The sequence below is a fragment of the Hetaerina americana genome, unplaced genomic scaffold, assembly GCF_022747635.1.
Source record: "Hetaerina americana unplaced genomic scaffold, ioHetAmer1.1.p SCAF_7, whole genome shotgun sequence".
In the NCBI taxonomy this organism is placed as follows: domain Eukaryota; kingdom Metazoa; phylum Arthropoda; class Insecta; order Odonata; family Calopterygidae; genus Hetaerina; species Hetaerina americana.
This window is the reverse complement of record NW_027287316.1, coordinates 18,899,692-18,924,746: the sequence shown is the minus strand read 5'-3', so window position 1 is coordinate 18,924,746 and position 25,055 is coordinate 18,899,692. Positions and strand designations below refer to the sequence as shown.

The 25,055-nt window shown below is 37.8% G+C and overlaps 1 protein-coding gene across 3 annotated transcripts; it reads left to right on the top strand.

Moving 5' to 3' along the window:
- Positions 1-13,234: 13,234 nt before the first annotated feature.
- Positions 13,235-24,436, top strand: LOC139696281 (uncharacterized). 3 transcript variants are annotated; one of them, XR_011702607.1, is made up of 5 exons: positions 13,235-13,682; positions 13,868-14,038; positions 17,386-17,610; positions 19,292-19,472; positions 19,573-19,855. XR_011702607.1 is itself a non-coding variant. In XM_071594977.1 (4 exons), the coding sequence occupies exons 1-4, from the start codon at positions 13,548-13,550 to the stop codon at positions 24,223-24,225; spliced, it is 735 nt and encodes a 244-aa protein (XP_071451078.1). In that variant the 5' UTR covers positions 13,235-13,547; the 3' UTR covers positions 24,226-24,436. The 3 variants fall into 3 exon arrangements, 1 of the variants encoding a protein (XP_071451078.1); XR_011702608.1 differs by having other exon boundaries at positions 19,252-19,472; XM_071594977.1 differs by lacking the exons at positions 19,292-19,472; positions 19,573-19,855 and adding an exon at positions 24,022-24,436.
- The last annotated feature ends 619 nt before the right edge of the window (positions 24,437-25,055 follow it).

Below are 25,055 nucleotides of genomic sequence, written 5' to 3'. Positions count from 1 at the left end.
CAATATTACTATGGCTTTCCAGTCAACTGAGCTAAATAAATTCCACCAACTTAAAACTAAGATCGCTAAGATTGGTGAGGACATCCGTTTTCTTAAAAATTGTAAACAAAACAACATCTTTCCTAATTTCATTAATTCACTCCCTCTTTACAAAAAACGGAACCTTCATTTGGACAATAAAATTAGGAGAAAAATTTTAGTTTGCGAAATTAATTTTCTTTTTTCCAAGAGAAGCCAACTTGAAATCGGTGCCTATTATCTGCACTTGAAACTTACGAAGGACTTGACCAATCTGGAATATGGAATCTGGCAGGAGCTAGAGAGAAAAATTCACTACGTGGCCAAAAAGAAGGTCGAAAACAAAGCGCGAGGGACTAACCTCAAATTGAAGCGGCTATTAAGTAAGTCTATGTCTTCTTCTCAAAACAGTGACAATTTTGATAATGTATTAAACCTCTCTAGTGAAGTATTTGCCAAGGAGGAGCTTAAATTATTAAATTACGGACTGAATTTCAATTTGCAACCCAAATCATCCCCTATTACTGATCTCGTAGCTCACTTAGAAGCTTCATTGAAATTTTTTGATCGTTCCACTGAGGACTTCATCCGCAAAGGTTGTGAGAGGCAGATTAAGAATAACATTAAGTCATTTAAAAGTACCCCATCTTCTTTTTCTAAGCGTAACTTTGAAATAGTCAAAAGCTTAAGATCTAAAGATTGCTTTTACCTCAAGACTGACAAAGGTAACTTGTGTGTCATTTTGGACAAAGACCATTATTTTGAAAAAGTTAGTATTTTGTTGTCAAACGGCTCTTACTCTGAGGTCAAAAAGAACCCAATTAACAAACTTGTGTCCCAGTGTAAATCTGTCCTAAATGATTGTCCTACTGTTATTGATAAGAAGACAAAATTCAAACTTTACGTGTCTAATCCCATTTTACCCAGACTTTATTGTCTCCCCAAAGTCCATAAGACAAACTGCCCCATGAGACCTATTGTTTCTAGTATTGATTCACCCACCTACCTGTTATCTAAATGGTTGGTCTCCCAATTCTCAAGCCTTAACTTCGTTAGCCCTCATTCAGTTAAGAATAACGTAGACTTTGTGAATAAAATTAAAGACCATAACTTTTCAGAGGGTGAAATCATGGTGTCATTTGATGTCGCTAACTTGTTCCCTAGTGTCCCCATTGATATTGCCATCCAAGCATTGGAAAACTGGCTTAAATCACTTTACTTAGATTCCAAAACAATTGACAAATATGTCAGACTCACCAATTTGGTGATGAACCAAAATTATTTTACGTTCCAAGGTAAATTTTACAGACAAGAGTTTGGAACTGCTATGGGCAACTCACTTTCTCCCTTCTTGGCCAATGTGTTCATGTCTCACTTTGAGTGCACTTATAAAGAAAAATTCAGCTACTTCCCCGCGGTTTATTTACGATATGTTGACGACATCTTCTCTGTATTCGATACGACTAAGTGTGAACTTAATGACTTTGTGAACAATCTCAATAGTCTTTTCCCTTCCATCAATTTCACAGTTGAAACCGAAAAGAATAACACCCTCCCTTTCCTAGACCTGTCCCTCAATAGATCGAACGATAAACTACTTTTTGACATATACCGGAAACCCACACACACAAACAACTACATCCATAAACATTCTTTTAACCACCCCAGCCACAAATACGCTGTCTACCATTCTCTCATACACAGAATGTTAAATGTCCCTTTGGAAACCATGGCTTACAATAAAGAATTAGAATACATAAAAAATATTGCCAAACGTAATGGTTTCCAAGAATCACTTATCGACAACATATTAAAGAAACAATTTAAAAAAAATTAATCTCCAAGTCCACCGCACACAAAAAAGACGCAACAGAGAAATACATTAAATTACCCTTCTATCCTCAGTTAACCAGATGCATTGAAAAAATTTTCAAGACTGTTGACACGAAAATTTCTTAAACCAACAACAGCAAACTAAAACAGCTCCTAGGAAACACCAAAGACAAAACACCTACAACAGAGAAGTCTGGCATTTACCAAATCAACTGTGGGACTTGTCAAGCTCCTTACATAGGCCAAACACGCAGAAACATTCTTACTAGATATAATGAACACTACACCCACTACAAACACAAGAAACCAGACAAATCCAGTATGGCACAGCATTTAATTGAAACAGGACACCACATGACAAAAGACAATTTAAATCTCCTAAAACAAACTACGAATAATTTACTTGACGCTTATGAGAGCATTTTAATTTTCAAAAACAGAGACAATCTCCCAAACAGTGACGCAGGACCTATTTCATATTCCTCGCTTTTCTCCCTGTTAAGTTTAAAATGCCCTTAGTTCTTTGGAAACCTATAGTCTCTTCAACGTTTGTGGTTCTTTTCCTTTCCCTTTCCTAACCGTAAATTTTCCGTTCTTGTGGTATTCCCTTCATCCTCTGTAACGGTTTTTTCCCACATCCTCAACGGCTATTTGTTGTAGGTTGCCTTTCACTTCTCCCTCCCCCATCTACGTTCGCTTAACGGTTGGGTTAAGCTTCCCTTTCACTTTTTCCCCTTTTTGCAACGGTCATTTCCTTGACTGTGTAATTCCCCTTCCCCCTGACTACATAACCTATCGTTTCAAACTCCTCTACCATCAGCCTCGTCCATTGGCTTTTGTCTTTTTCACACCCCCCCCCCCCTCCCCCACACATGTAACACTATATATTCTTCGGATTGCCCTTACCCTTTCTCACTTCGACTTGTGTTGCAGTGACGATTACCCTTCAGTACGCTGAAGAGGGCTACTTTGTGGCCGAAATATGCGTATTCGTATTCACCTTTCTTATCCTCTCCTTTTTTTTTACCTTTTACCCCTTTTACCTACCTCATTATCCTTTTTTACCTTTTACCCCTTCTTGACTTGTGGCTCTAGCCAACTAATTTCATTTTTACTTTGTTCAGAAAGGTAAACTGTTTACGGCTATTGGAGTTTCACATTTATTATATATTACTAGCCATAAGAGCTCATTTCTATCAATATCAGGTGGTCCTCGACGACGAAGATGTCTTGCCGTTTTTCAGGCGGCTTTTTTATTTCAGAGATTGCCTTATTTGGGCTTTTGCTCTGTGTCCTGTGTATTTTTTCCGTCTTTTCCTGGACTACCAATCCAGCGTCGTTTTTATTTCCCTTTTCCATTTTTTAATTGTCATTATATTCATTATTTATATATTATTTTTTTTTTTCCTATGTGTTAGGGGTTTAACACCATGTTTGGTCTTTTGTACTTATCGTATGGACCAATTTTGTTGATTTTAGTGTATGTCATAGCTTCGTTAGAATTTCCTTTCAGTTTTTCGAAGTAATTCTTAGTTTGCCTCAGTAAAAAGTTGTGTAGTGTCTCTATGTCTATTATTTTGTATATATTTTCGTTTTTCTCCCACGGAGGGAGTCCAAGGGCCAGTCTTAGTATTTTCCTTTCAGTGGTTTTTAATTTTTCCATTTGGGATCTACTCACTAGCCCCATCCATGCAGGTGAGGCGTAGGTTAGGATTGGTCTTATAGTGGTTTTGTAGATTAATAATTTTATTTCCTGAGGGGTGGCGTTATTTCTTAGAATTTTTGCCAGTTGTGATGTTTGTATGGCCGCTTTTTGTCTTATTTCCTTAATATGGCTGTTAAAGTTTAATTTATCGTCAATGACAACTCCGAGGTATTTTATGGTGTTACTCCATTCAATCGGCTGCTGTCTGATCCTGATGCATTCGCAAGTAGTTTTTGTAGTTCTAGGGGGCGTGAATAGTATGGCTTTTGTCTTGTTTGTATTTATATGCAGTTTCCATTTTTTATACCATTTCACTATTTCATCCAGTGCATCTTGCGCTCTTTCTTGCATCGAGCTAATATTTTTTCCTTTAACAAGGATTGCAGCGTCGTCCGCGTATAGGGCAATTATGCTACGCCAGTCATTTCTGTTTCTTGGGAAATCGGCTGTATATATATTGAAGAGGAGGGGGCCTAGTATGGAGCCTTGTGGAACGCCGGCTTTGGCACTTGTGCTAGTACTTGTTTCTTCCCCCCATTTTACTTTGAAGGTTCTTCCGTTTAAGTAGGAAGTCATCCACTTTACTGTCCATTTCGGGAATTTCCACTTTTCCATTTTGTGTATAAGTCCCCAATGCCATACCTTATCAAAAGCCTTTGATAGGTCTAGGAAGATACCAATGGTTCGTTCTTTTTTGTTAAAAGCGTCGCTGATGAAATCTGTGATTCTGTGAATTTGCTGGTCGGTGGAGTAGCCCTGGCGGAAACCAAACTGCTCTTTCGGAATTACTTCGTTCATTTCCGCATGTCTCCTAATATGTGGTGCAACTACCCTTTCTAATAGCTTACCGAGGTTGGAGAGGAGGGATATCGGTCTTAGGTGTTCTTCTATTATGGTTTTCCCCCCTTTTTAGCGATGCATCTGATTAGTGCCTCCTTCCATTTTTTTGGTTAGTATCCCAAGCAGATTGAGGCGTTGAAAATTTTTACTAGATGTTCTCCTGCCGCTTCCGGGAGCCTTTTTAATAGTTCATTTGGGATGTTGTCCTCCCCAGGAGATTTCTTGTTAGGAAGTTTCGATATTGCTTCGGTAACATCTATTACTTTAATTTCCGGTGGTTTTTCCTTTGCCTCTATGTAGCTTCCGTGTTGCTGTTTTATTTCTCCGGTTTCAGTTCCCGAGTCATTTATCGTAAAAACCTTTTCGTAGAAGCTAGCCATATGTTTGGCTTTTTCCACGGACGTCGTGAGAGTCTTCGATTTTGCTTTTATATTCGGGTCGCTTGGTGGGGTTTTCCGCAGTTTCTTGGCTAGCCTCCACACAGAGTTGTTGCTTTTGTTTAGGTCGCTAAGTTGCTGATTAAATTTTTTGGTTCTTAATTCCTCTATTTGCTTTTTGATTTCGTAGTTATAGTCTTTAACCCTGTTTTTTAGGGCACGAGTGCCATGGAGGTAATATAGTCTTCTGAGCGTATTTCTTTCTTTGATAAGGGTTTTAACCTTATCGCTCAGCTTAAGATGATCGTCCAGCCGCCTCTTAGCTACCGGAATTGCTTTTTCTATGGCTTCAGATATCGCATTTGTTAGATCTTCGACCATTTCATCTACCAGCTCAGTTGTTTCTGGGTTAATGTTCTTTTTTTTTAAACTATCCACGATGACTTCCCGGAAGAGCTGCCAGTTTGCTAGTCCATAGCAAGGTCGCTTAGGTCTCGCCGGATTTATTTTAGGTTTTACCCCAATGCTTAATATCACAGGGTAGTGGTCGCTAGTTAAACTATTATGAGTAATGGCTTTCGCTGGTCTCTTTATGTTTTTAAATATTGCAAAGTCAATAATATTTCTGCCATATACCCTCGTTGGCTCGTTGGGGGCTACTATTTTTGCTCTATGATTGTTTGCCCATTCCCTGATTTGTTTCCCGCTTTCATTCTTAGTGGGACAGTCCCAGTCGTAATGCTTAGCATTGAAATCGCCGCCAATAATGGTTGGTTCGTCAGGGTTCATGAGGGCATCAAATTCTGTTTTAAGCATTTTTTTGTTCGATGGTAGGTAGCAGGAGTATACTTTAATCTTTCCTTTATCCGTTAAAATTTCTAGCCCTATGCTCTCTAGGTTGTCAGAGTTTAAAATTGGCAGTTCGAAAGTTGTTAGCCCGTGTCTTACTATAATTGCCACACCTCCTGCAGCTTGTTGTCCTTTTAAAAGAGCTCTGTCATTCCTTCTTATTTTATACCCTGGGAGTTCCCATTTGTCGTCAGATTTTAAGTGTGTCTCTGATAGAAGACACATGTCAATTTTATTCCGCCTGAGGAAATGCAGGAGCTCGGCAGTTTTATGTTTCAGCCCTCCGTTTGCGTTCCACAGGCAAATGACCAATGAGAAATGAGCTCTATGTTTATTTCCCATGATTGTTCGTGCTTGTTAAAATAATGCCAGTTATTTTTGCCATCATATCTTGCAACATTTGCATTTGCAGCTGCATCATTTTGCCGAACTCAGACATGGTTTTAATGAGATCAGCGATTTCCGGGATATGTCCATTCCGTTTTCCAGTTTCTGGGTCTTCCGAATCATTTTTTGGTGCATCCCTTTCCTTTTCCGCGATCTTCCCTCGTCCTCGGCCTTCATTAGTCCGATCGTCTTCTTTTTTTTCCCAGGGGTTTGTGTCGGGTGCCGGTTTAAAAGTTATGGGGGATACCTTTTTTTCTAGTTCTGAGGTGTTTTTATTTTGCTTATATTTCTGTTCCGCTTTGATGTAGTCCGGACATGTCCGGCTATAAGCTTCGTGTTCCCCACCGCAGTTACAACATTCCACGGGATTTGATCGAGGGCAGTTGATTCCCTCGTGATCCCCCGCGCAAATATAGCATCTGGGGGTTGCCTGGCAGTACCTTGAGCCGTGTCCAAATCGGTTACATCGGTAGCATCTCTGTGGCTTGTTGTATTTAAAAGTGGTGATGGTCACCGAGTGGGAACACAAGTATTTCGTTCGCTCAATGATTTTTATGTCGAAATTTATGCCTCTCTGGACAGTTGCTACGTAAATGTCAGCGCTTTTTTCACTCATAGGCTTTACGCTGACGGACGGAATTTTGGCCTCGTTTAGTTCTTCATTGATGTAATCCACATCTATTCCACGGTCAATCATAGAAGCACGCTGGCTATATATACCTTCTGATCATAGGAGGGGGGGGGGTATAATAGAGGTGAGAACCCGCGAGATGGCGCATATCTGGGTGGCCCAATCATTCAAACCGCCCGGGCTGAACCAAGCCCACTGAATGCATCAATTGGCTGCCTACATATCCCCCCCACCCCCTTGTTCATTTCCTATTGGTCCCTTTACCTCTCCTTCCCCCACCTCTCCCCCGCACATCCTCTCCGCTCTTCCCCGAGAAGGTCATTCTGAAGACGACAGCCGTGCTGTCGAAACGTAAAATAACAAATTGTGAGTGTCCTTTCTTTATGTCTCTATATTCTAAAAATCTACATCTGTGTTTTTATATATTTGTGTGTCGCCGATGAGCGTTCCATTTCGAAGATATTTTATATATATATATATATATATATATACACTTATATTATTTATATATATATATACACACACCTATGTATTATAATATTATATATATATATATATATATATATATATATATATATATATATATATATATATATATATATATATATATATATATATATATATATATATATATATATATATATATATATATATATTTCATTTCCAGCTCAGTCACCATGTTTAAGCTAACACAATTATTCCAATGTGTAACAAGTTTTTTCATTCTACTTCTGAAAAATTTCTCCAACTTCTCTTTAATGCAGGACTTCACGGTTGCCTTCACCTCTTCATCGTCTGAGGTGTAATGATTACCCTCGAGGGGTCCTGTGAGCCGAGGAAAAAAATCAGGGGAATAAGGAGGGCGTGGAATTGGCTCAAATTTCAGGTTTCATAGAGCCTCTCCAGTTGCGCACGAGGTGTGTGGGGGGACAAGCGTTGTAATCATGTTGCTAGATCATTGGCACCAGGATGCTGCCTTTAACATGATGAACTGGACATTGGAGGTGTTTCAGGGTCTATTTATACTGAGAAGGATTTATCATTGCCCCTCATTCCAGAAAATTGGTCACAACTTTGTATGCATCCCAAAAAAGTGTCAAAATAGTTTTTTTCCAGATGGCTGTCTTTTGAAATTTTTCTCACTTGCAACCGCAAAATTTCACTACTCATCAATTAACAGTAGACCTATCAACAGATGGTCACCATAAACAGCCTTTAAACTATGATGAATCTTATTAGCAGTAACTTTTTCAGAGGTTAAAAATTCGATATCAGCACGATATTTAACTTCTGTTGACATAGAACACGTCTGTATACTTCGGCTGCTCAAAATAAACTGGGTGAATAATATGACATCCATCTTGCACACACATGTTGAGTAGGAAAGTTACTTGCACATGTCATCAAGAGTTGCTCTGAAGATTATTTTGTTTGTGTGGTAATTGGTTTTCAGCCTAGCCTCGTATGCGTTAATTTTTTACAAACAATTTTAATGAAATATAAATTTATTAATACTTTTAGGGTTGATTGAACTATATTTTCATTTCATTTTTTCCTCGTCTTTAAAAATGTAAATGAGTGCCAATTTCATTTTCATTGAATAAATATTTCCTGAAAATTTATTTGCTTACTTCTTGATGCTGACTGGAGACTGCTTTTAGCTGGATTCAACAATAGTTGTTTAATTCTTTTACTTAAAAAATGTAAAATTGCTCAAATTGAGCAGTTTCGAAATGTATAAAACATGTAGATATATATTTCTTTCCCATATACTTATAAGGGTTCCATTTTTATTTTTGCCCTAGCAGATGGTGACCAAAATTATCAAGCCCAATGTGCAAGCAAACCAGTCTAGTCAATATCCTAAAACCATAAATAAATCCCACCTGCACAATTTCGAAAGTTAAAAGTCAGTCTGAGTAGGAACAATAATTTGCTACTTTCATGGACAGGAAATTAATAAAATTCTGATTGAGGATATAAAAAGAAATAGTTCATGCAAAATGCAATCTACATATTGGTGTGGCAATGTGTTCGACTGAGCTTACAGTTAGAATTTTGCATCATTGTTTTTAGTCAATGTATAATTAACTTCTTCATTTGAATTTCAGTAACTTAATAATATGTACTAGGTGTGATAAAAAATGACAGGACTGATTTTATAACTTGTTTATTTTGATGGCTACAGCTTAATCAAACTCAAGGTACTTGCCTTGGCTGATGAAACACCTTTGCCAATGTTTCATCCAGCTCTCGAACCCTGCCCCCTAAGCTGCCTTAGTGATCCTCTTAAGGTCTGCCGTACAATTAGTTTTAATGTAAGCAATAGAGTCGAATCTGCGCCATTTCAAGGTTGATTTTAACTTTGGAAACAAATAGAAGTCTGATGGAGCCATGAGTCTGGAAAGTAGGGTGGCTACAGGGTCATGGAAGTTCTGGTTTCAGCGAAAGACTAACAATCGGTACCGTGTAAGCTGGTGCATTATTGCGGTGGAAACGCCATGCATTGTTCCTTAACATCTCATTTTTGGCTCACTGCGACCCTCAACCTCTTCATAGCCTGTAAGTAGAAATCTTTCTTGAGGGTCTTCATAATGCATTAACCTTTGTCAATGAAAGGAACACAACAGCATGACCTTCACATCTGACCAGGACATGCGAGCTTTCTTTGGTCATGGAGAATTTTCACTGAGAAGCCTGTGCCTTTGTCTCAACATCATATACCGTATAGCCAGATTTCATCACCAGTTACAATGGTTTTAAGAAACTGTGTCAGCATTGGCTCAATCCAGATGTTCCTGATAAATGTCCCCATGTTATTGTCTGTTAATCAGTCAGCACCCAGGGGAAGAATTTTGATGCAACCTGCCTCATGCCCAAAATGTCTGTCAAAATTTTCTCCAAAATTAATGTTGACTTCCTCGGCTACCTCCCTAACAGTTAAATGATGATTAGCCCACACCAAATCATTCACCAATTTGATATAGTTCGGGTATGTCAAAGCTGAAGGCCGCCCCGTTCACGAATCTTAATATGTCGAGGTTCTGCCTGTTTTACAACAACTGTACCCCTCAAAATACTGGTTTTGACTCATAGCTTCAATAACAAAGACTTGCTGAATCATTCCAAATGTATCGGTAGCACTTTTGCCAAGTTTGAAACAAAATTTCACCCACACACATGCTGTTCCTCTAGCTCCGTCATTGCTGTTGTTGCACGCAGTGACAAACAGGATGAGATACGTACTGCTGCTCCTGCGTAATGACTCGACGCAAACAAATGCAACACTTCTCGTTTTGGTGGTCAGATTTGCCGCTAGATGGCGCACCGTGTCTCATTTTAATCTGTTGAAAATTTGGCGCAGAATAAAATCTGGTCTAGTGTAATTGTATGTTTTCAAATTTTCCTAAACCACGGAAGCCTCGGCCTCTTGCTGTGAGGGACAATATACGGCCCATTGGACCGAGATCCATAGTTGCCAGGACTCATAGTCCAATCGCTGTCCATCATTCAAGATTTTGGAATAATAACTGAGGTAGTTTCATCATCACTTTAAAATAGCTGCCCTATTGGAGTAAGATGACTCTGGAGCCGCCTCACTATAACACCAGACGCTGCGTGGACCGACAGTTATTGGAGAATGCAACAGCCTCCATTGAGTATGATGATTGTGTGTTTATGGACAACTTATTTAATTAATTTTATCCTTTGACTCTCCCACACCTCTGCCTTTGATAACTCCTGTTTACAATGCAGACAATAATAATAATGGTTTATCTCAGTTACTGCTTCTGTCAAGTATATCAATCAAAAATAAAAATCCTCCACAATATTTTCCACGAGGATTTATTGTCTAGGATAGAAGTGTCTTCTCCTTAGTATTGCGTGGCTTCACGTTCACAGAAGTGGTTGGTGCTGAATTTTGCTGTTAATACATTGGCCTCTCATCTGAGAAGGTGTACTGTGATTGGTCGACTTACATTTTTGGCCTAAAAGACATTTTCAAGAACTGAGAATGATGAAGCGGTCTTCCCTGTTAAAATTGTCGTGCTTCTCAGCCCTTTCCACGGCTTCAGGAATGAGCCGTGGGTAGTAATAGCTTTCTTATGCGAGCGGTTTAGCTTCCTTAAAGTTGATATCTGGCTTAGGACCAGTTGCGCCGGGCAGGCTTATAGGCATAGATGTCTGTTCACAAAAAAGTGAAAAATCGCAGTTGTTGACTTATCATTGATGCGAAAGATAAAAATATTGTTTGCAATATTTGTTTAGCTGTTAACCTTAATTTAAAGCCAGAAGGATAAATTTAACGACAAGGAATCTCTTTTGTTGCAATAATTAGCGATGATTTAGTGCAGATGATTATTTTATTTCGTTTGCTTTAAAGCATACCGGTGCATATGCATAGAATCGAGATTTATTTAATGCCTCGGATGTTTAAATATCGATTTTATGCTAAATCGAGGAGTGTTCGCATCGAGAAACAAATCAATATATCGTAGAATTTGAGATTATATCCATTTTAATTAAACATGGCGTTCGGCGTGAGACATTTAGATAAATGAATGTATTGTTTTTTTTGTTTATTATTAAAAATCCAAATGAATAAAAACTGTATTTTATGCAAACTTCTATGTGTAATTTTCCATATTTAATGTTTTGTGTCATTTTTCGTTGCCTCTGGGACAATTTCCTTTTCAATAAAATCATTTGCAGTGTTTTCTTTAAATTTTGAATAGAAAATCATACTGCCCGCTACACGACGCGGAGTTAGGTACACGAAGTTTTCTTTTTTGTCTCTAGAGGCAACACCTCCTCAGTTGAAAAGTCAATGCTCTGTATTTCAGCGTCAACGGTCTGCAAATATACTACGTTCACCAAGCACAATTAAAGGGTTACATTTTTCAAAATAATAATAATATTCTAAGAAAATGCTAAAATAATCAATGTAAGGGTCCTTGAGCACATTCTCCTCGCGCATATTACTCTTACCTCTGTAATGAAAACAAATAACATTTCTAGTTAATTAAATAACCAGCTAAATTCGTCACTGTTTCTATCTTCATTTGCAGTATAATCTGTGGAATGTATTTCCACAGAATACAATGTAAATTCGTGTTAATAGTATTTCCAGTAAGTATTTTGACAAGCTTCTTCGTATGTATAATCATTATTGCTCCAACGCAAATACGCTGACTCTAATCATACAACGTGGAGATTAGCTATAATTGCTTTTCGGTAAGTTCTACAATCTTTGATGAATCGAACCATATTCTCTTGTTTAAATGCGCCTTAAAACCTATTTTGAACATAATTGATCTCCATAGGATCAACTAACAAAGAAATTCTACTTTGACTTATCAATTGTAGATCTTTATTTCAAAAGTTCTCCCAGAAAAATATCAAAATAAAACCCGAATTCAATATATTCCAAAGGTGGCCGTCAGTTGAAATATTACTGCCAGTCTGAGAAGTATTTTTTTTCGATATGTGTACGAAGGAACAGTAATTCTATCGTGTGAAAAACAGAGAAATGATCGAAACAAGCCGGCTTATTAATTTCTTTGGCACTCACGACACAAAAGCTTCATCTAGACTCGTTAGGTGACACCATATGATACTCTTTAGATGGAATTTTAAATTTTGGGAGCCTAATGAAAATGCAGCTTGAGTTTGAACATCTTACGTAGTAATGCTAAGCTGTTACCATCTAAGAATAGGAAATATGCAGACGTTATCAGAATGAAAGTATTTTGATAATGTAGATTGACTATGTGCACATAAGTTTTTATTTACAAGACCTTGTAGTGGTTTTTACGTTACTCTGGGTTCCCTTTTATAAATTTCTTTGCCAATATTTTATTAAATTTTCCATTTCTTCCTTTTAATTTGGACGATATTCGATATTAATTTTGTTCACAACCTTACCTTTTGGACTATATTTAACTCTATCAGATTAACCTTTTTTATATTTTGATTTATCTAAGAGGTAAATTAGTACAACATTTCAATTTTTAAAAATTTTCTTCCTTAAAATACCATGCATAAAACAATTTTACTCCAGGGTAATTTTTCGGTCACTATTCTTTTGCTGTAATTTATTTTATGCATGGTTAGTTTCGGGTTTAGTACAATTACCTACATATGCGAGCTTAATTTTGGAGCTAAACGCTTCATATATTTAAGTTACGGTAGGGTAAATCAATCAATTATTCTGCATTTAGTCTTTGTTGGCGTTTTTTTTCATTTTTGTTGGTTTTACTACTTTCTTGGCTTAAAAAGTTAACCCAAGACTCCTTTCATTTAGGCTTGGCGGACGACCTTTGATTATCCAGTTGGATTCAAACAGACGGTTAAATTTGTAGAAAGGACAAGCTTACACTCTCCAAACTTAACGTTACTCCAGAAGATTACATTGTGCAATGTTTTAATACCATAATATGATTTCCCAAGTACAAAAAGGAGGCACTGAAAGAAACAAGATGACAAAGACGAAGTTCTATGTGTGATATACCATAGATATCGCCCGCCGTGGCGATTAAAATTTTGTATGTTGGTACGCTTCCATTGATTGGAGGTTTGGGATGGTAAGAGGAATTATTCGGGGTACACGCTTCCTGTTTCTTAAATTGGTGTGGCAATTTGTTTTGTGACCTTTAGCTGTGTAGCAAGTATGGACTCGCTTCTAATTTATATCCTCCCTAAATCTACGATGTTTAAAGATCTATTGACATACAGGGCACCGGAGAAGAATACAATTCAACAGCTCAGGTGTAAAGTTGTATGCGATGCGTGTTCGGGCTGTGTTTAAAATGTTTTATGCGTCTTCAATTAACATGTAGAAGATGCTCTTATACTTTTCGCATTAAGTTGTGAAGTGAATCATTTGGAGTACTTTAAAAGTTTTAGAATGTGTAATAAAACCGATTTCGAACTCTGCAGATTGTGTTTAAATTGCGGCGGACTGTTGATGAAAATTTTCGACGAGGATAGTAAGTTGGGATACGTGTTGGAAAATACCATAGAGGATTTAATTGGTGTTAAAGTAAGTTTATTTGTATCGATGGCGTCCTTTTTTTAATTACGTTTGTAGGAAATGTTCGGTTGTATCAATTAGTAATCGGGTTGTAGGACATTCCGTGCACCGTTGTCAAAAAGTATGTATACATTTTGGCAAGAGTTGTTTCGTGCATTCTGTTGTTAATATCTGTTAATGATATGTGTAATTAGGTTGTGGAGGAATCAAGTTACCCCTGGTTGGTGGGTTCTGACTACATGGAGAAGCTGACGGAATTCCTGCTGTTCAAGCGTCGATGTGCCGAGTGTTCATTTGTTTTCCACAATCGCATACAAAAGGGACGCAATCGTGCACCGGAAGACTGGGTAACCAATCGAGAGGAGGTCAGTTGTATTTTTAAATTGAACCTTTTCCGTAAACAAGTCATCTTTGGCTAAAACTGAATATTTCAATGCATTTTCGCATGTGACTATAACGCTGGTTAACAAGTCTCTCTATGATCTTTTTGCTCAGGCCCAAGCATTTTTAAAATTTAATGGAAACACTTTTTGAAGCACTGAGATTATAAATGTAAATTTCTTCGGATAATTTAAAGCGAGAGGCATCAATATGATTTCGTTGAATAACTCTTAGAAGTGGATTTTCTTTCACCTTCTACCACGATCGACAAAACTCCTGAAGAAACAATAGTACAGAAATGTTTGTTGGAAATAATAAGGTGGGAATTTTATTATCTTTGAAGTACGATTTTTCTCACCCCAATGGTTATTTTATTTTGATTGAATAGTAACGATTATATTTTAAATTTTATTAAGGGCGTTTAATGCTAAACAATAGACGAGTATTCGCTGTGTTTATCATTCAAGTGAAGAATGTGTACACGGAATCTGAGTCCAGTGCATATATGTGTGTGTCCATCTTAATTTATTTTTCAGCCAAATATGTGCGCGTAATCCATTCCGTTAAATTGTTTTTTCGATTAGTTCTTCTTCTCTCATCCAAATATGAACGTTGAGTAGGATTGGTACATAACATTGACCAATTATAGGCAGTTCGGAGAACGTATCAGAGGTAGTTCTGGCTGAATTGAGGGCTTCGGTTCGATTCCCGTGTCTGCCTCACGGGGAAAATTCAGCTTCATCCGAACGGTGTGTAATTTTTTGCTTTCAACCAGTGTTATTTTTGGGAGACTATAGGCAACTCAGGGAAAACAACTGGCCCTTCTTACCTCTCTTATCTTTGGTGCAATAAAAAATATACCATCAGAGTTCATTTTTCATGTTGCCTCCTGACACTATTGACTAGAGTAGAAGTAGTAGTATTTTATGGCAGGTTACCGACAGCTGAGGTCATTTGCGCCTTTAGGGATGGACAGGAAAGGATGAAGGTTGGAGAGAAACCTAGCATCGGCATTAGCCTACTCTAATAACAAAAAGGCACCAAGGATTCAATCAGTTTGACGTCCCATCCGACGGACGGCGTACTCACTCAAAGTGCTCCCCACAAAGCACCTCAAGTAGGGATCGATACAACTCTGAAAAATATTCAACACCGCCGGGATTTGAAGCCGAGCCCTCTGTGTAGGAAGGCGATAGCCACCGCAACAATCCCGATCCCCCTATTGACTGTAAGGCAAGGGTTTGATTCCTGGGCTCACCTTTATTGGCACCCTTTGCCAATCACCTGAGCTGCGTGATTCTGAACTTGGTACCACAGGATCCATGCAATAAAAAAACAAACTGAGGCCATGAAAACTTCATTTTGCAAAATTTATTCTACATCGATTTTGTTCCCTTCTTATTCAAAGTACTCTCTGCTCATAGGCAATGCCTTCTTATATTCCATCTTCATCTTTTCCATCACTGTTTACTGAAACACCCTTTGGAAGGCATTAAGGCTTTTTAGTTTTCTGTCGTCATTTCTTGCTTTATTGTGTCCAGCGATGTCTCCTCATCACAATTTTTCCATTGTGGCGACAGGAAAAAGTTGCTTAACGTCAGCAGCTTGGGCACGATTTTTACACACATTTTTTAAAACCCAAAATGTTTGGTTAAAATAGTGTAAACTGTTGATTTTCCTTAATTCAGTCCATCAGCTGTTATTCAGACAGTTAATTATGACGATCGGTTAGACATCCAATTGTAACTTCGTTACGAGGGACCATTGCACACTCGATCAATGTTGTGGCTTAGGTCAAACAGGAGGTGGTTGAATGTCTTAAAAGGCCTTGTATTATCAGTCTTGGCGTCTCGTCGGTCATCTTTGAAACACTTTATCCCCTTGAAAAAGGATATTTTCTTCAAATCATTATCACTGTCAACAGCTGTCTACATTTCAGTAATTTCTTGATAATTTTAACCTCACTTAACCACATACTTGATATGTTGATCCATTGCTCTGTGATTTCTTCAATTTCCATTTTTGACAAACAGTAAAAACAGGGACAACAGAAACTGACGTAACTGGCACAACCATACGCACAGCTCGACAATCCGCCAAGCACAGAAGACGGCTCGTCATTGTGTCTCAGTCAACTAATGTCCCTAGTGGTCAGGGACACTATTCCAAGTCTTGGATGGCAGATTGCACCAGTTTGCGTATTTATGGGGAAGACTAAGTAGATGTCTATCTGGAAAAGCATTAGTTGGCGCACTGTATTAAGGTTCTGCCCACTCTCCCCTTTTGTTAATACCCCTTTGTTTATGGGTGTATTTTACAAGGACGGTTCAATAAGTACCCATGTTTGATGACAAAGGGCATTCCTAGGGGAAGTTCATGTCATCATTGTGTGCTGCCATCTACCAAGTGACGGTGAAACAAATTTTAGACTGATTTAAAGGTTAGTTTGGATTTGGCAGCCATTCGAGTAAGACGTGTTTTGTGATTTTCGCTCAGATGGAAAAAGAGCAGTATCGTTCGGTAATTCGCTTTTTGTTTTTGGATTGGAAGAAATGCGAGGAGATGAAAGCAAAGTTGGATGCTGTTTATGGGGACACTTTGTCATCTATGACCACAGTTAGATATTGGTTCAACGAATTTAAACGTGGGCGAATATCTGTTTTTGATGAGGGGCGACCAGGACGCCCGGCAGACGTGGTTACCGAGGAAATTATTCAAAGAGTCCGCGCCATGATTCTCGCTGATCGAAGAATGAAAGTGCGCGAAGTAGCAGAGGCCATTGGTGTGTCGACTGGAATGGCAATTAATATTTTACATGATAAGTTGGCGATGAAAAAATTGTCGGCCCGATGGTTGCTGCGATTGCTCATGGTGGACAACAAGTTCATCCGGAGTTGTCGCCGCCAAACTGCATGAACTACATTATGAATTGCTGCCGCAGCCCCCATTTTCACCCGATCTGGCTCCCTTCAACTTTTGCTTATTGCCTAACATGAAGAAATGCCTCGCAGCAAAAAAGTTTAGCTCAACGAAGGAAGTTATCGCCGAAACAGGCGTATTTTGGAGACTTCTTCAAATCCTATTTTTTGGAGGGGTTTGAAAAAAATGGCTTGAATGTTGGGAGCAGTGTATCTTTCTAAAAGTTGACTATGTTGAAAAATGAAAAAAATGTTTTTGAAAAAACAGTTTCTTCATTTCTACCACGGGTACTTATTGAACTGCCCTCTTACATTATATTGTATTAAGTGAACTCTAGTATTGGGTGAACTCAACCATTTGCCTCCTACCAAACGGACCCTCCAGTTGATTACTGTGTCTAATGGTTTATTAGGAGGCAAGTGATGTCCGAGGCCATGATGAGGAGAAGAGCGTTAAGGAGCCTGGGAAGGAGTTGGCTGGTGATACTTCAAGTAAAGTGTTGGCGTTCAATAGTCCAATAATGGCAGAGGTTGATCATTCTGGGCAAACAGTAACTGTTCAGATGGAGGACACTTGTACAGTGAGCTCTTGGATGAATTGGATGGCCAATAATAATTACAACGCAGTGCAGATTCAGGTGAGTAAATAGGGCAATAGTGAATTGCAGTTGTAATCACAAAGTTGATTACTAAAGGGTGTTAAGAGTGTGAAGTTTTTCCTTCTTGGGCTCCCATATGTATATAGGAGCCCAAGCTTATTATATTATATCGGCTGAAACTCAATGAAACTCAGAGCGTGAAGACATATTCAATTTATTGAAAATGATTCAGCAACATTGTCAAATACATGGTTAAATTTGCATACATAAATCCATATGATCAAATGGATTGTTAGTTTTCCAATCCATTCATTAAAAGTCACTCATCATCTTCAGCAATATTGTCAAATACATATATCACAATATTATCAAATAGATTGTTAAATTTCCAATTACTTAATTAAAAGTCACTTATCCTCATCCCAAATATTATATTCAGTACCCGGTGGGACAGTTGTAACAGTGTACTCATCTTTTAATGGTAATGAGAGACGACACCTACGACACTCATTAGTAGACCTCCATTTCAAAGGTGGATAATCAGTGCACATATCACAGACTTGCGCATGATGGAGGTCACCATTAGATTTAATAAGCTCATGAGCATAAACAATGGCTAGAAAGGCTACATTAAAAAATGAAAAGCAAGACTTACATAGATTTGCAAATCTCACTCCCTCAGGGTCAGGATACACTCTCCGTAAGAAATTAGCATTAACACGATAAAGCGTATATCTTACGCACAAATACAATGGCTCAGATGAATTCATGGTGTTACAAATCTTCTGGGACGGACACTTGTCAACCCACACGGACACTCAGTTCTCGGGCGATGTGGAGTCGCAATCAACTGAATTTACGGAATGGATGGATAAGTTGTCGCTATCAAATTCGTCATCAGTTGTGTCGCAGTCTTGAAGTACTGTTATCTCAGCAAACTTTACACTGCTCGGGATTGATTTTACACACCTCCGACAGTCGATAACATGTTGAACATCGAAGTGTGGTTCCTTCTTACAAAGTTCGCACTCGATGTAAGGACGAAGGCTACTATTACCCTGTAATTCGTGTATATTAATCAGAGATATATATGGATCATTCAAATTATGGAAGCAGTTACAGCACACACACATGAGTCGAGGAGTAACTATTCGTAATGCTTTTCGTATGAATCGACCGTGAACTTTGAACAAAGTATATCTTACGCATGCATACAGTGTAGCTTGTGAAGCCATTCTGCGATAACCTTAAAATGCGCTTGTGTGAGGTTGAGTGTCGAAAGTCCCGTTTATTCATGTCAAGTGATATCAATGGTAATTATCTCTTCCGGCGTTGGAATGAGGATGGATGGAACTTAATTTTAATTAACTCTTACTTCTGATGTTGAGAGATAATTATTATTGTATTTGGGTGTGGGAACTGCATAGTTAAAATTTTAATTAACTCAGACATCCAACGCTGGAATGATAACCTAGGGAATTTCAATTACTATGAGGATGCAGGAACTTGTGTGGTAGATAAATGATTAGTCAATTTTAATTAACTAAGGAAGGATTTAACAGATAATTATTATTCGTTGGAATTTTAATTATCTCCTAATGTATGAGAACCAGGGTGTTGCGTTTCAGTAATAACTGTGAGGAAGCGATTGGGTAACCATTGAATGGCTTATATTAATAGGAGCATTAAGGGGCATAAGTTGACATTATTGAAAAAGCAGAGACGGGGAGTCAACACGAAGCCAGAGACGAGCAACTGCTTGAGAGATGGACAGTGACCTAGACGAGAGCAACTGCTTGAGAGACGGACAGAGACCTAGACGAGAGCAACTGCTTGGGAGATGGACAGAGACCTAGACGAGAGCAACTGCTTGAGAGACGGACAGAGACCTAGATGAGAGAGTAAGTATATTCCCTTTCGAATTAGAAATATGCATTTATCATAACTAATTGAAATTGGGACTTGAATATTTATTTCATTTTTCCCTATTTTATTTGATAGATGGATTCCGTGAAAGAAATTTTGATGCATTTGCAGAGGGAAGCTGAGTTTTTGAAGGAGGAGGATTTGGTGGAGGGTGTTGAATACCCAGTTGAAACACTGGAAATGGTCACAATAAGATATGGGGAAACATTACAGGTAACTGTAATGTATGGGGGTATGCAAAGGAAGATATATCTCCCCAAGTTCCTCCAATTAAAACCTGAGGATATGCTCAGGTTTAATGGGAATGCTTGGGGCGAGAAGTTGTATGTGTTAAAAAAAAATAACCTCGTAAAAATAAAATAGCATTAAACTTACCTCGATGTATTATTTCAAAGAACCCCATCCATAAACGTCCTTATATCCACAACGGAAGCGCCCCTTCCTCAAAACTTCCACCGCACGAGTCCCTCCCCTACCCATCTGTCTCGGACGAGCGGAAGCGTCACTTCCCTCTCAGAGTAGGAGAACTCTCTCGTGATAACACCAAAAGCCTCCAAGGCAGTAAGACGTGTATAAAGTGAAAAGTTCTCATGAAAAAATACCAGTAAAATTCGAGTGATCACGGAGGATTTTGTTCTTTGTGAAACATGTTATGTGTACTATAGACCCCGGTACCTAGCCGCCCATGAGATGTCCCAAGTGCATCTTAGACATGCTCTTCGTGGCCAGCAATCTGGAGGAGGTGGAGGACCATCAATAGTACAATTGGAGTCTGCTGTCCGTGGCCGATTGAAAACCTTTTGGGTGAGTCCAGGATTGGGGGTGTATACAGACTTGGTTAGTTTCTTGGACCAGATAAAAAATATATTGATTGATAAAATTTGGAAAAATACAGCCCTAAAAATTAACATAATGGTAAAGGCTTTATTCCAGAAAGATGAAGAGTGACAGGAGCCATGTTTTAAAACAAAAAATGTTAGGATTTTAGAAGTCGATGGTGTTGGTCAAATTTCGGAAGAATTATTTGCAAAAATTTTGAAAGAGATCTGAAAGTTCAGCGAAAGGTTCCGGGTGGTCTCTTGCTGAAATCTTAGGGTTAGAATTGAGAATCAATCGATATAAACCTCTAAGAGGGTCATCTTTCATTAAGGTTCCACATAAAATAATGTGCACGCGTAGTGTAATTAACGTTCAGAACAGTGACAAATTTTGCTTTAAGTATGCGATTTGGTCAAAATATGTGGAAAATCATCCAGAACGAGTACTTAAATAAAACACGCTAGAATTTCAAAATGGCTACGATTGGGATTGTATCGATTATCCAGTAGAAATTCGTAAAATTCCCATATTTGAAAGAAGGAATAAGATTTCCATTAACGTATTCAGATTAGATGAAAAAATAATGTCTATCCCATTAAAGTTGTGGCAGATGAGCTTAAGGATCATCGTGATCTTCTATACATCGTTGAGGGTGAGAATTCTCATTATTGCTGGATCAAAAATTTTGATAAATTGGTACATTCACAATTGACGAAAAATAAAAATGGGATAAAGATATGCAAGGCTTGTTTCAAGCATTTCAGTTCGAGTGAATCCCTCATTAGACAAAATTGTTTGCAAGCTGAATTCACCCTCTAGAATAATTCTACCGGAAGGAAATGATGCTTATTTAAAATTTAAAAATTTTTCACATAAAATCAGACTTCCTTACGTGACATATGAGGACTTTGAATGTGTTCTACCAAAAGTTTCCAGCTGTTTTCCTCAGGATGATCATTCATATACTCGAAAGCGCCAGCAACATGAAGTTATGTCCTTTTGTCTGCTTATGGTTTCAAGCACTGGTGAATTTTTTGAGCCTATTCTCTATAGGGGGAAAATCACTGTTGAAGTATTTCTCGAAAAGCTTAAAGAAATGTCACTTTTTGTACAAGGAGTGTACAAAAACAGTAAACCCATAATGAAAATGAGTGAGGAGGAAATTACTGCTTTTGAAAAAGCTACTAGTTGTCATATTTGCGGATATTCACTGGGTGAAGATAGAGTGAGAGATCATTGTCACTTGTCAGGCAAGTTCAGGGGAGCTGCTCACTATGCGTGCAATGTAAACTTTAAAAATCCAAAATTTTTACCAGTGTTCATCCATAATCTCTCTAATTATGACGCACACCTCATTGTACCGCACCTAGGATGTGATTCTATGAAAATTACATGCATCCCAAATACTGAGGAAAAGTATATTTCTTTCTCGAAAAACGTTGATTCTAATTTCTCCTATCAGTTCCTTGACAGTTTTAGATTTTTGAGCACATCGCTATCTAGATTAGTCGATATTCTTCCTAAGGATAAATTCAAGCAAACTGCCCACATATTTAAAGAAAAAAACATAGAATCACGCAAAAGAGTGTATTTCCATACGAGTATGTAGATTCAATGGAAAAATTGAACGAGAGCTACCTTCCATCAAAAGAACTCTTTTATAGCACTCTAACAGAGGGTACAATTACCGACTATGATTATTCGTTCGCTAAAACTGTGTTGTCCGAATTTGAATGCAAGACGTTGGGTGACTATTCAGACTTGTATTTGAAAACAGATGTACTGATACTGGCTGACGTATTTGAAAATTTTAGAGACATTTGCCTGTCGATGTATGAAATTGATCCCGCGTGGTATTTCACCCTTCCAGGACTCTCTTTTGATGCCATGCTTAAATATACAGGGGTCACACTGGAGCTGCTAACGGACTATGATATGATTCTAATGATGGAGAAAGGAATACGGGGAGGTATCAATCAGTGCACAAAGCGTCACGCTGAGGCAAACAATAAGTACATGGAAGATTTTAATCCTTCACATGTGTCAACATTTATTGTTTATGTCAATTTTAATAATTTATATGCATCAGGGTTATCCGCCCCCCCTTCCCATGGGTGGTTTTTGATGTGTAGACCCCCTTGACGTCACCGTAATCCCAGACGATTCTCCCAAGGGATATGTATTGGAAGTGGATCTAGAATATCCTAATGAACTCCACGATTTTCATTCCGACCTACCGTTTTGTGCTGAAAAGAAAATTTCACCGAATGGTCGGCAACCTAAATTATTAACTACACTGTACGACAAAGAACGATACGTCATACATTACAGATCTTTAAAACAGGCATTAGCAGCAAGGCTTAAATTGAAAAAGATATACAGAGTAATCGAATTTGATCAATTGAAATATTTTATATATATACTATGTACTTTATACTAGGTGTACTAGGTAAAAGGTATTTGATACTAGGAAGCAGTTAAGGTAATCTAGGTTAAATAAAAAAAAGGGAAAGACAATGTGTTGAACTGAAGCTGTTCCATGCATCTGATTAAATACCGGCAGGCTAGCAGATTTGGAAGGTGGCATGTCTAGCCATTACTGACAAAATGTGCCAGTAAGGAGTCTGTAATCGAAGATGTGAGATTAGAGTGCCTGTAAGAAAGCTGAAATTCAATTGAGTCTTATTATAATAAGTGGAATTTGAGAGGCTACAGGAAGGCAAGAAAAGATAGTTTTATGGTAATTTCTTTCCATTATGTGTAAACTCATGTAGGATTCTCTATTAATTAGCAGGCAACTGTTAGTGCTGGCGTATACATAGATAAAGGAAGCATCAAGTATGCACAAATTAGGGAGGATTCCAACTATTTAATGATGAGTTGGATTAAAATCAAGTTGAAATTTTTGTTCAGGAAAAACTTTTGGTATTGATATTTCTGTTTATGAAAAGGAATGAGAATTTAATGGAAACAAACTAGATTACCCTTAGTGAGAAGATGCAAAGAAAAAGTATTGAATAAAATAATTCTCGCACTTGGTATTCTTGAGGTGATTCATTATTTTGTCAAATATGATATAATGGTTTCTAATACCTAATTCTGACATGAAAATCTATATTTTTTTAATCACAAGGAATTATAAACAGAAAGGTCAACTGAAATCGCTAGCCATATGTCAGTCAGAATAATTACAACCAAAAGAGAAACATGACCAGTGCAATCAAACTCTTGATAAACCAGTACATTGAAAAGAAAATTCTTGTGTTTGTTTGTCCCGTGATCATTTTTTTAATTACATAATAAATAAACTTTGTTGAATCTAAATTGTAGAACTATTTCACGTTGATATGAATAACATGTTAAAGGATCACTAGGCAGGGACAATTACATACTTCCTTGATTTGATATTATTGTTGAGACAATGTAATCTCCAGCTTCCTTTGTTACTTGATGGTATAGTGATCATATGGCTGTACTTTCATGTAGGACCCAGGGTCAGCAGCACCACCATCTCAAAGCAAGTATTATGGTACGTAGGGTCCACTGCATTACATATGCCATTGTGATCCATGTAGTGCATTGGGATATCAGAATGGGGGACCTAATCCTATTCATAATGTGTTGTCATTGTTAAATTTTTTTTGTTCAAGTATGTCGTTTCTGTCTTAAGGTAAGGGCTGATATATTTTGTTTTTAAATTTTCAGATTGGGGACAGAGTAGGGCTTCTGCAAGATGCATCTGGAAATTTGCATTTTTTTGTAAATGGAGTGGACCATGGTACATTCAGTAAAAAGTTGCCATTTCCACTTTATGGGTGCATTCAATTTGACGAAACCATCCGTACAGCTAGTCTCATGGATGGGATTGCCACTTATGGTTATCTATTGAAGATTAATTCTGAGAAATAATATTCTTCCAACTTTTCTATCACAAATAATTACCTGAAGGTTGAAGTAGCAAACGTTTTGTTCACCCATGTATGGTTACATTTTGAAGTTTTCATGAGAAATAATGATGTGAAACTTAAATGTTGCGAAGACTTTGTAACTTATTATTGCAAAATGTATGCTTGCAATAAATCTTTTGTATCCACTTGTATTTGAGAATAAAGGGAATTCATTATTATTGCCTTAAATTATTTTCCTGTATTGGAGAGAAGAATTATTCCAGTGCCTTGAGTACAAGATCAATGTGAATGTTGCTTTGGGTAGTGCATTTGCTTACAAGGCCTAAGGCTTAATATGACCTGAAATTTGATAGATATATGGTTGAAATTCTGATCCCTCCCTGAGTTTCTAATGGATGGTGCGTCACGTGCAGAATTTAATCTCTCGAATGAAATATATCTGTCGTATTTAGTGATCAGTAGAATGTCGTTTCTTACACAACAGGGAGTACCTAAACGTTAAGAATTATATTAACATCCCCTGTACATAATTTGCTGGTGGGTAGATGGTCACCTGTTTACTACCATCCAAGTGGTAAATGCAGTGCACTGTAGTTCACTCAAATTTTGTCAAGTTTTATGGTATCTTGTAAAGTACCATTAATTGTAAATGGTAATCCAATTTTCAGTTCATGTACACCTTTCCCTGTATTGCTGAATGAAGCAGCCAGGAATGGAAACTCACCTGAAAAAGCAAGAAAGAATAAAAATAAATTTTTGATTATTTATATGTACCTAATCTCTTTTTACTAGAAAGCTGTCTTCGAGGCATACCAACTCTTCAAAATTTGA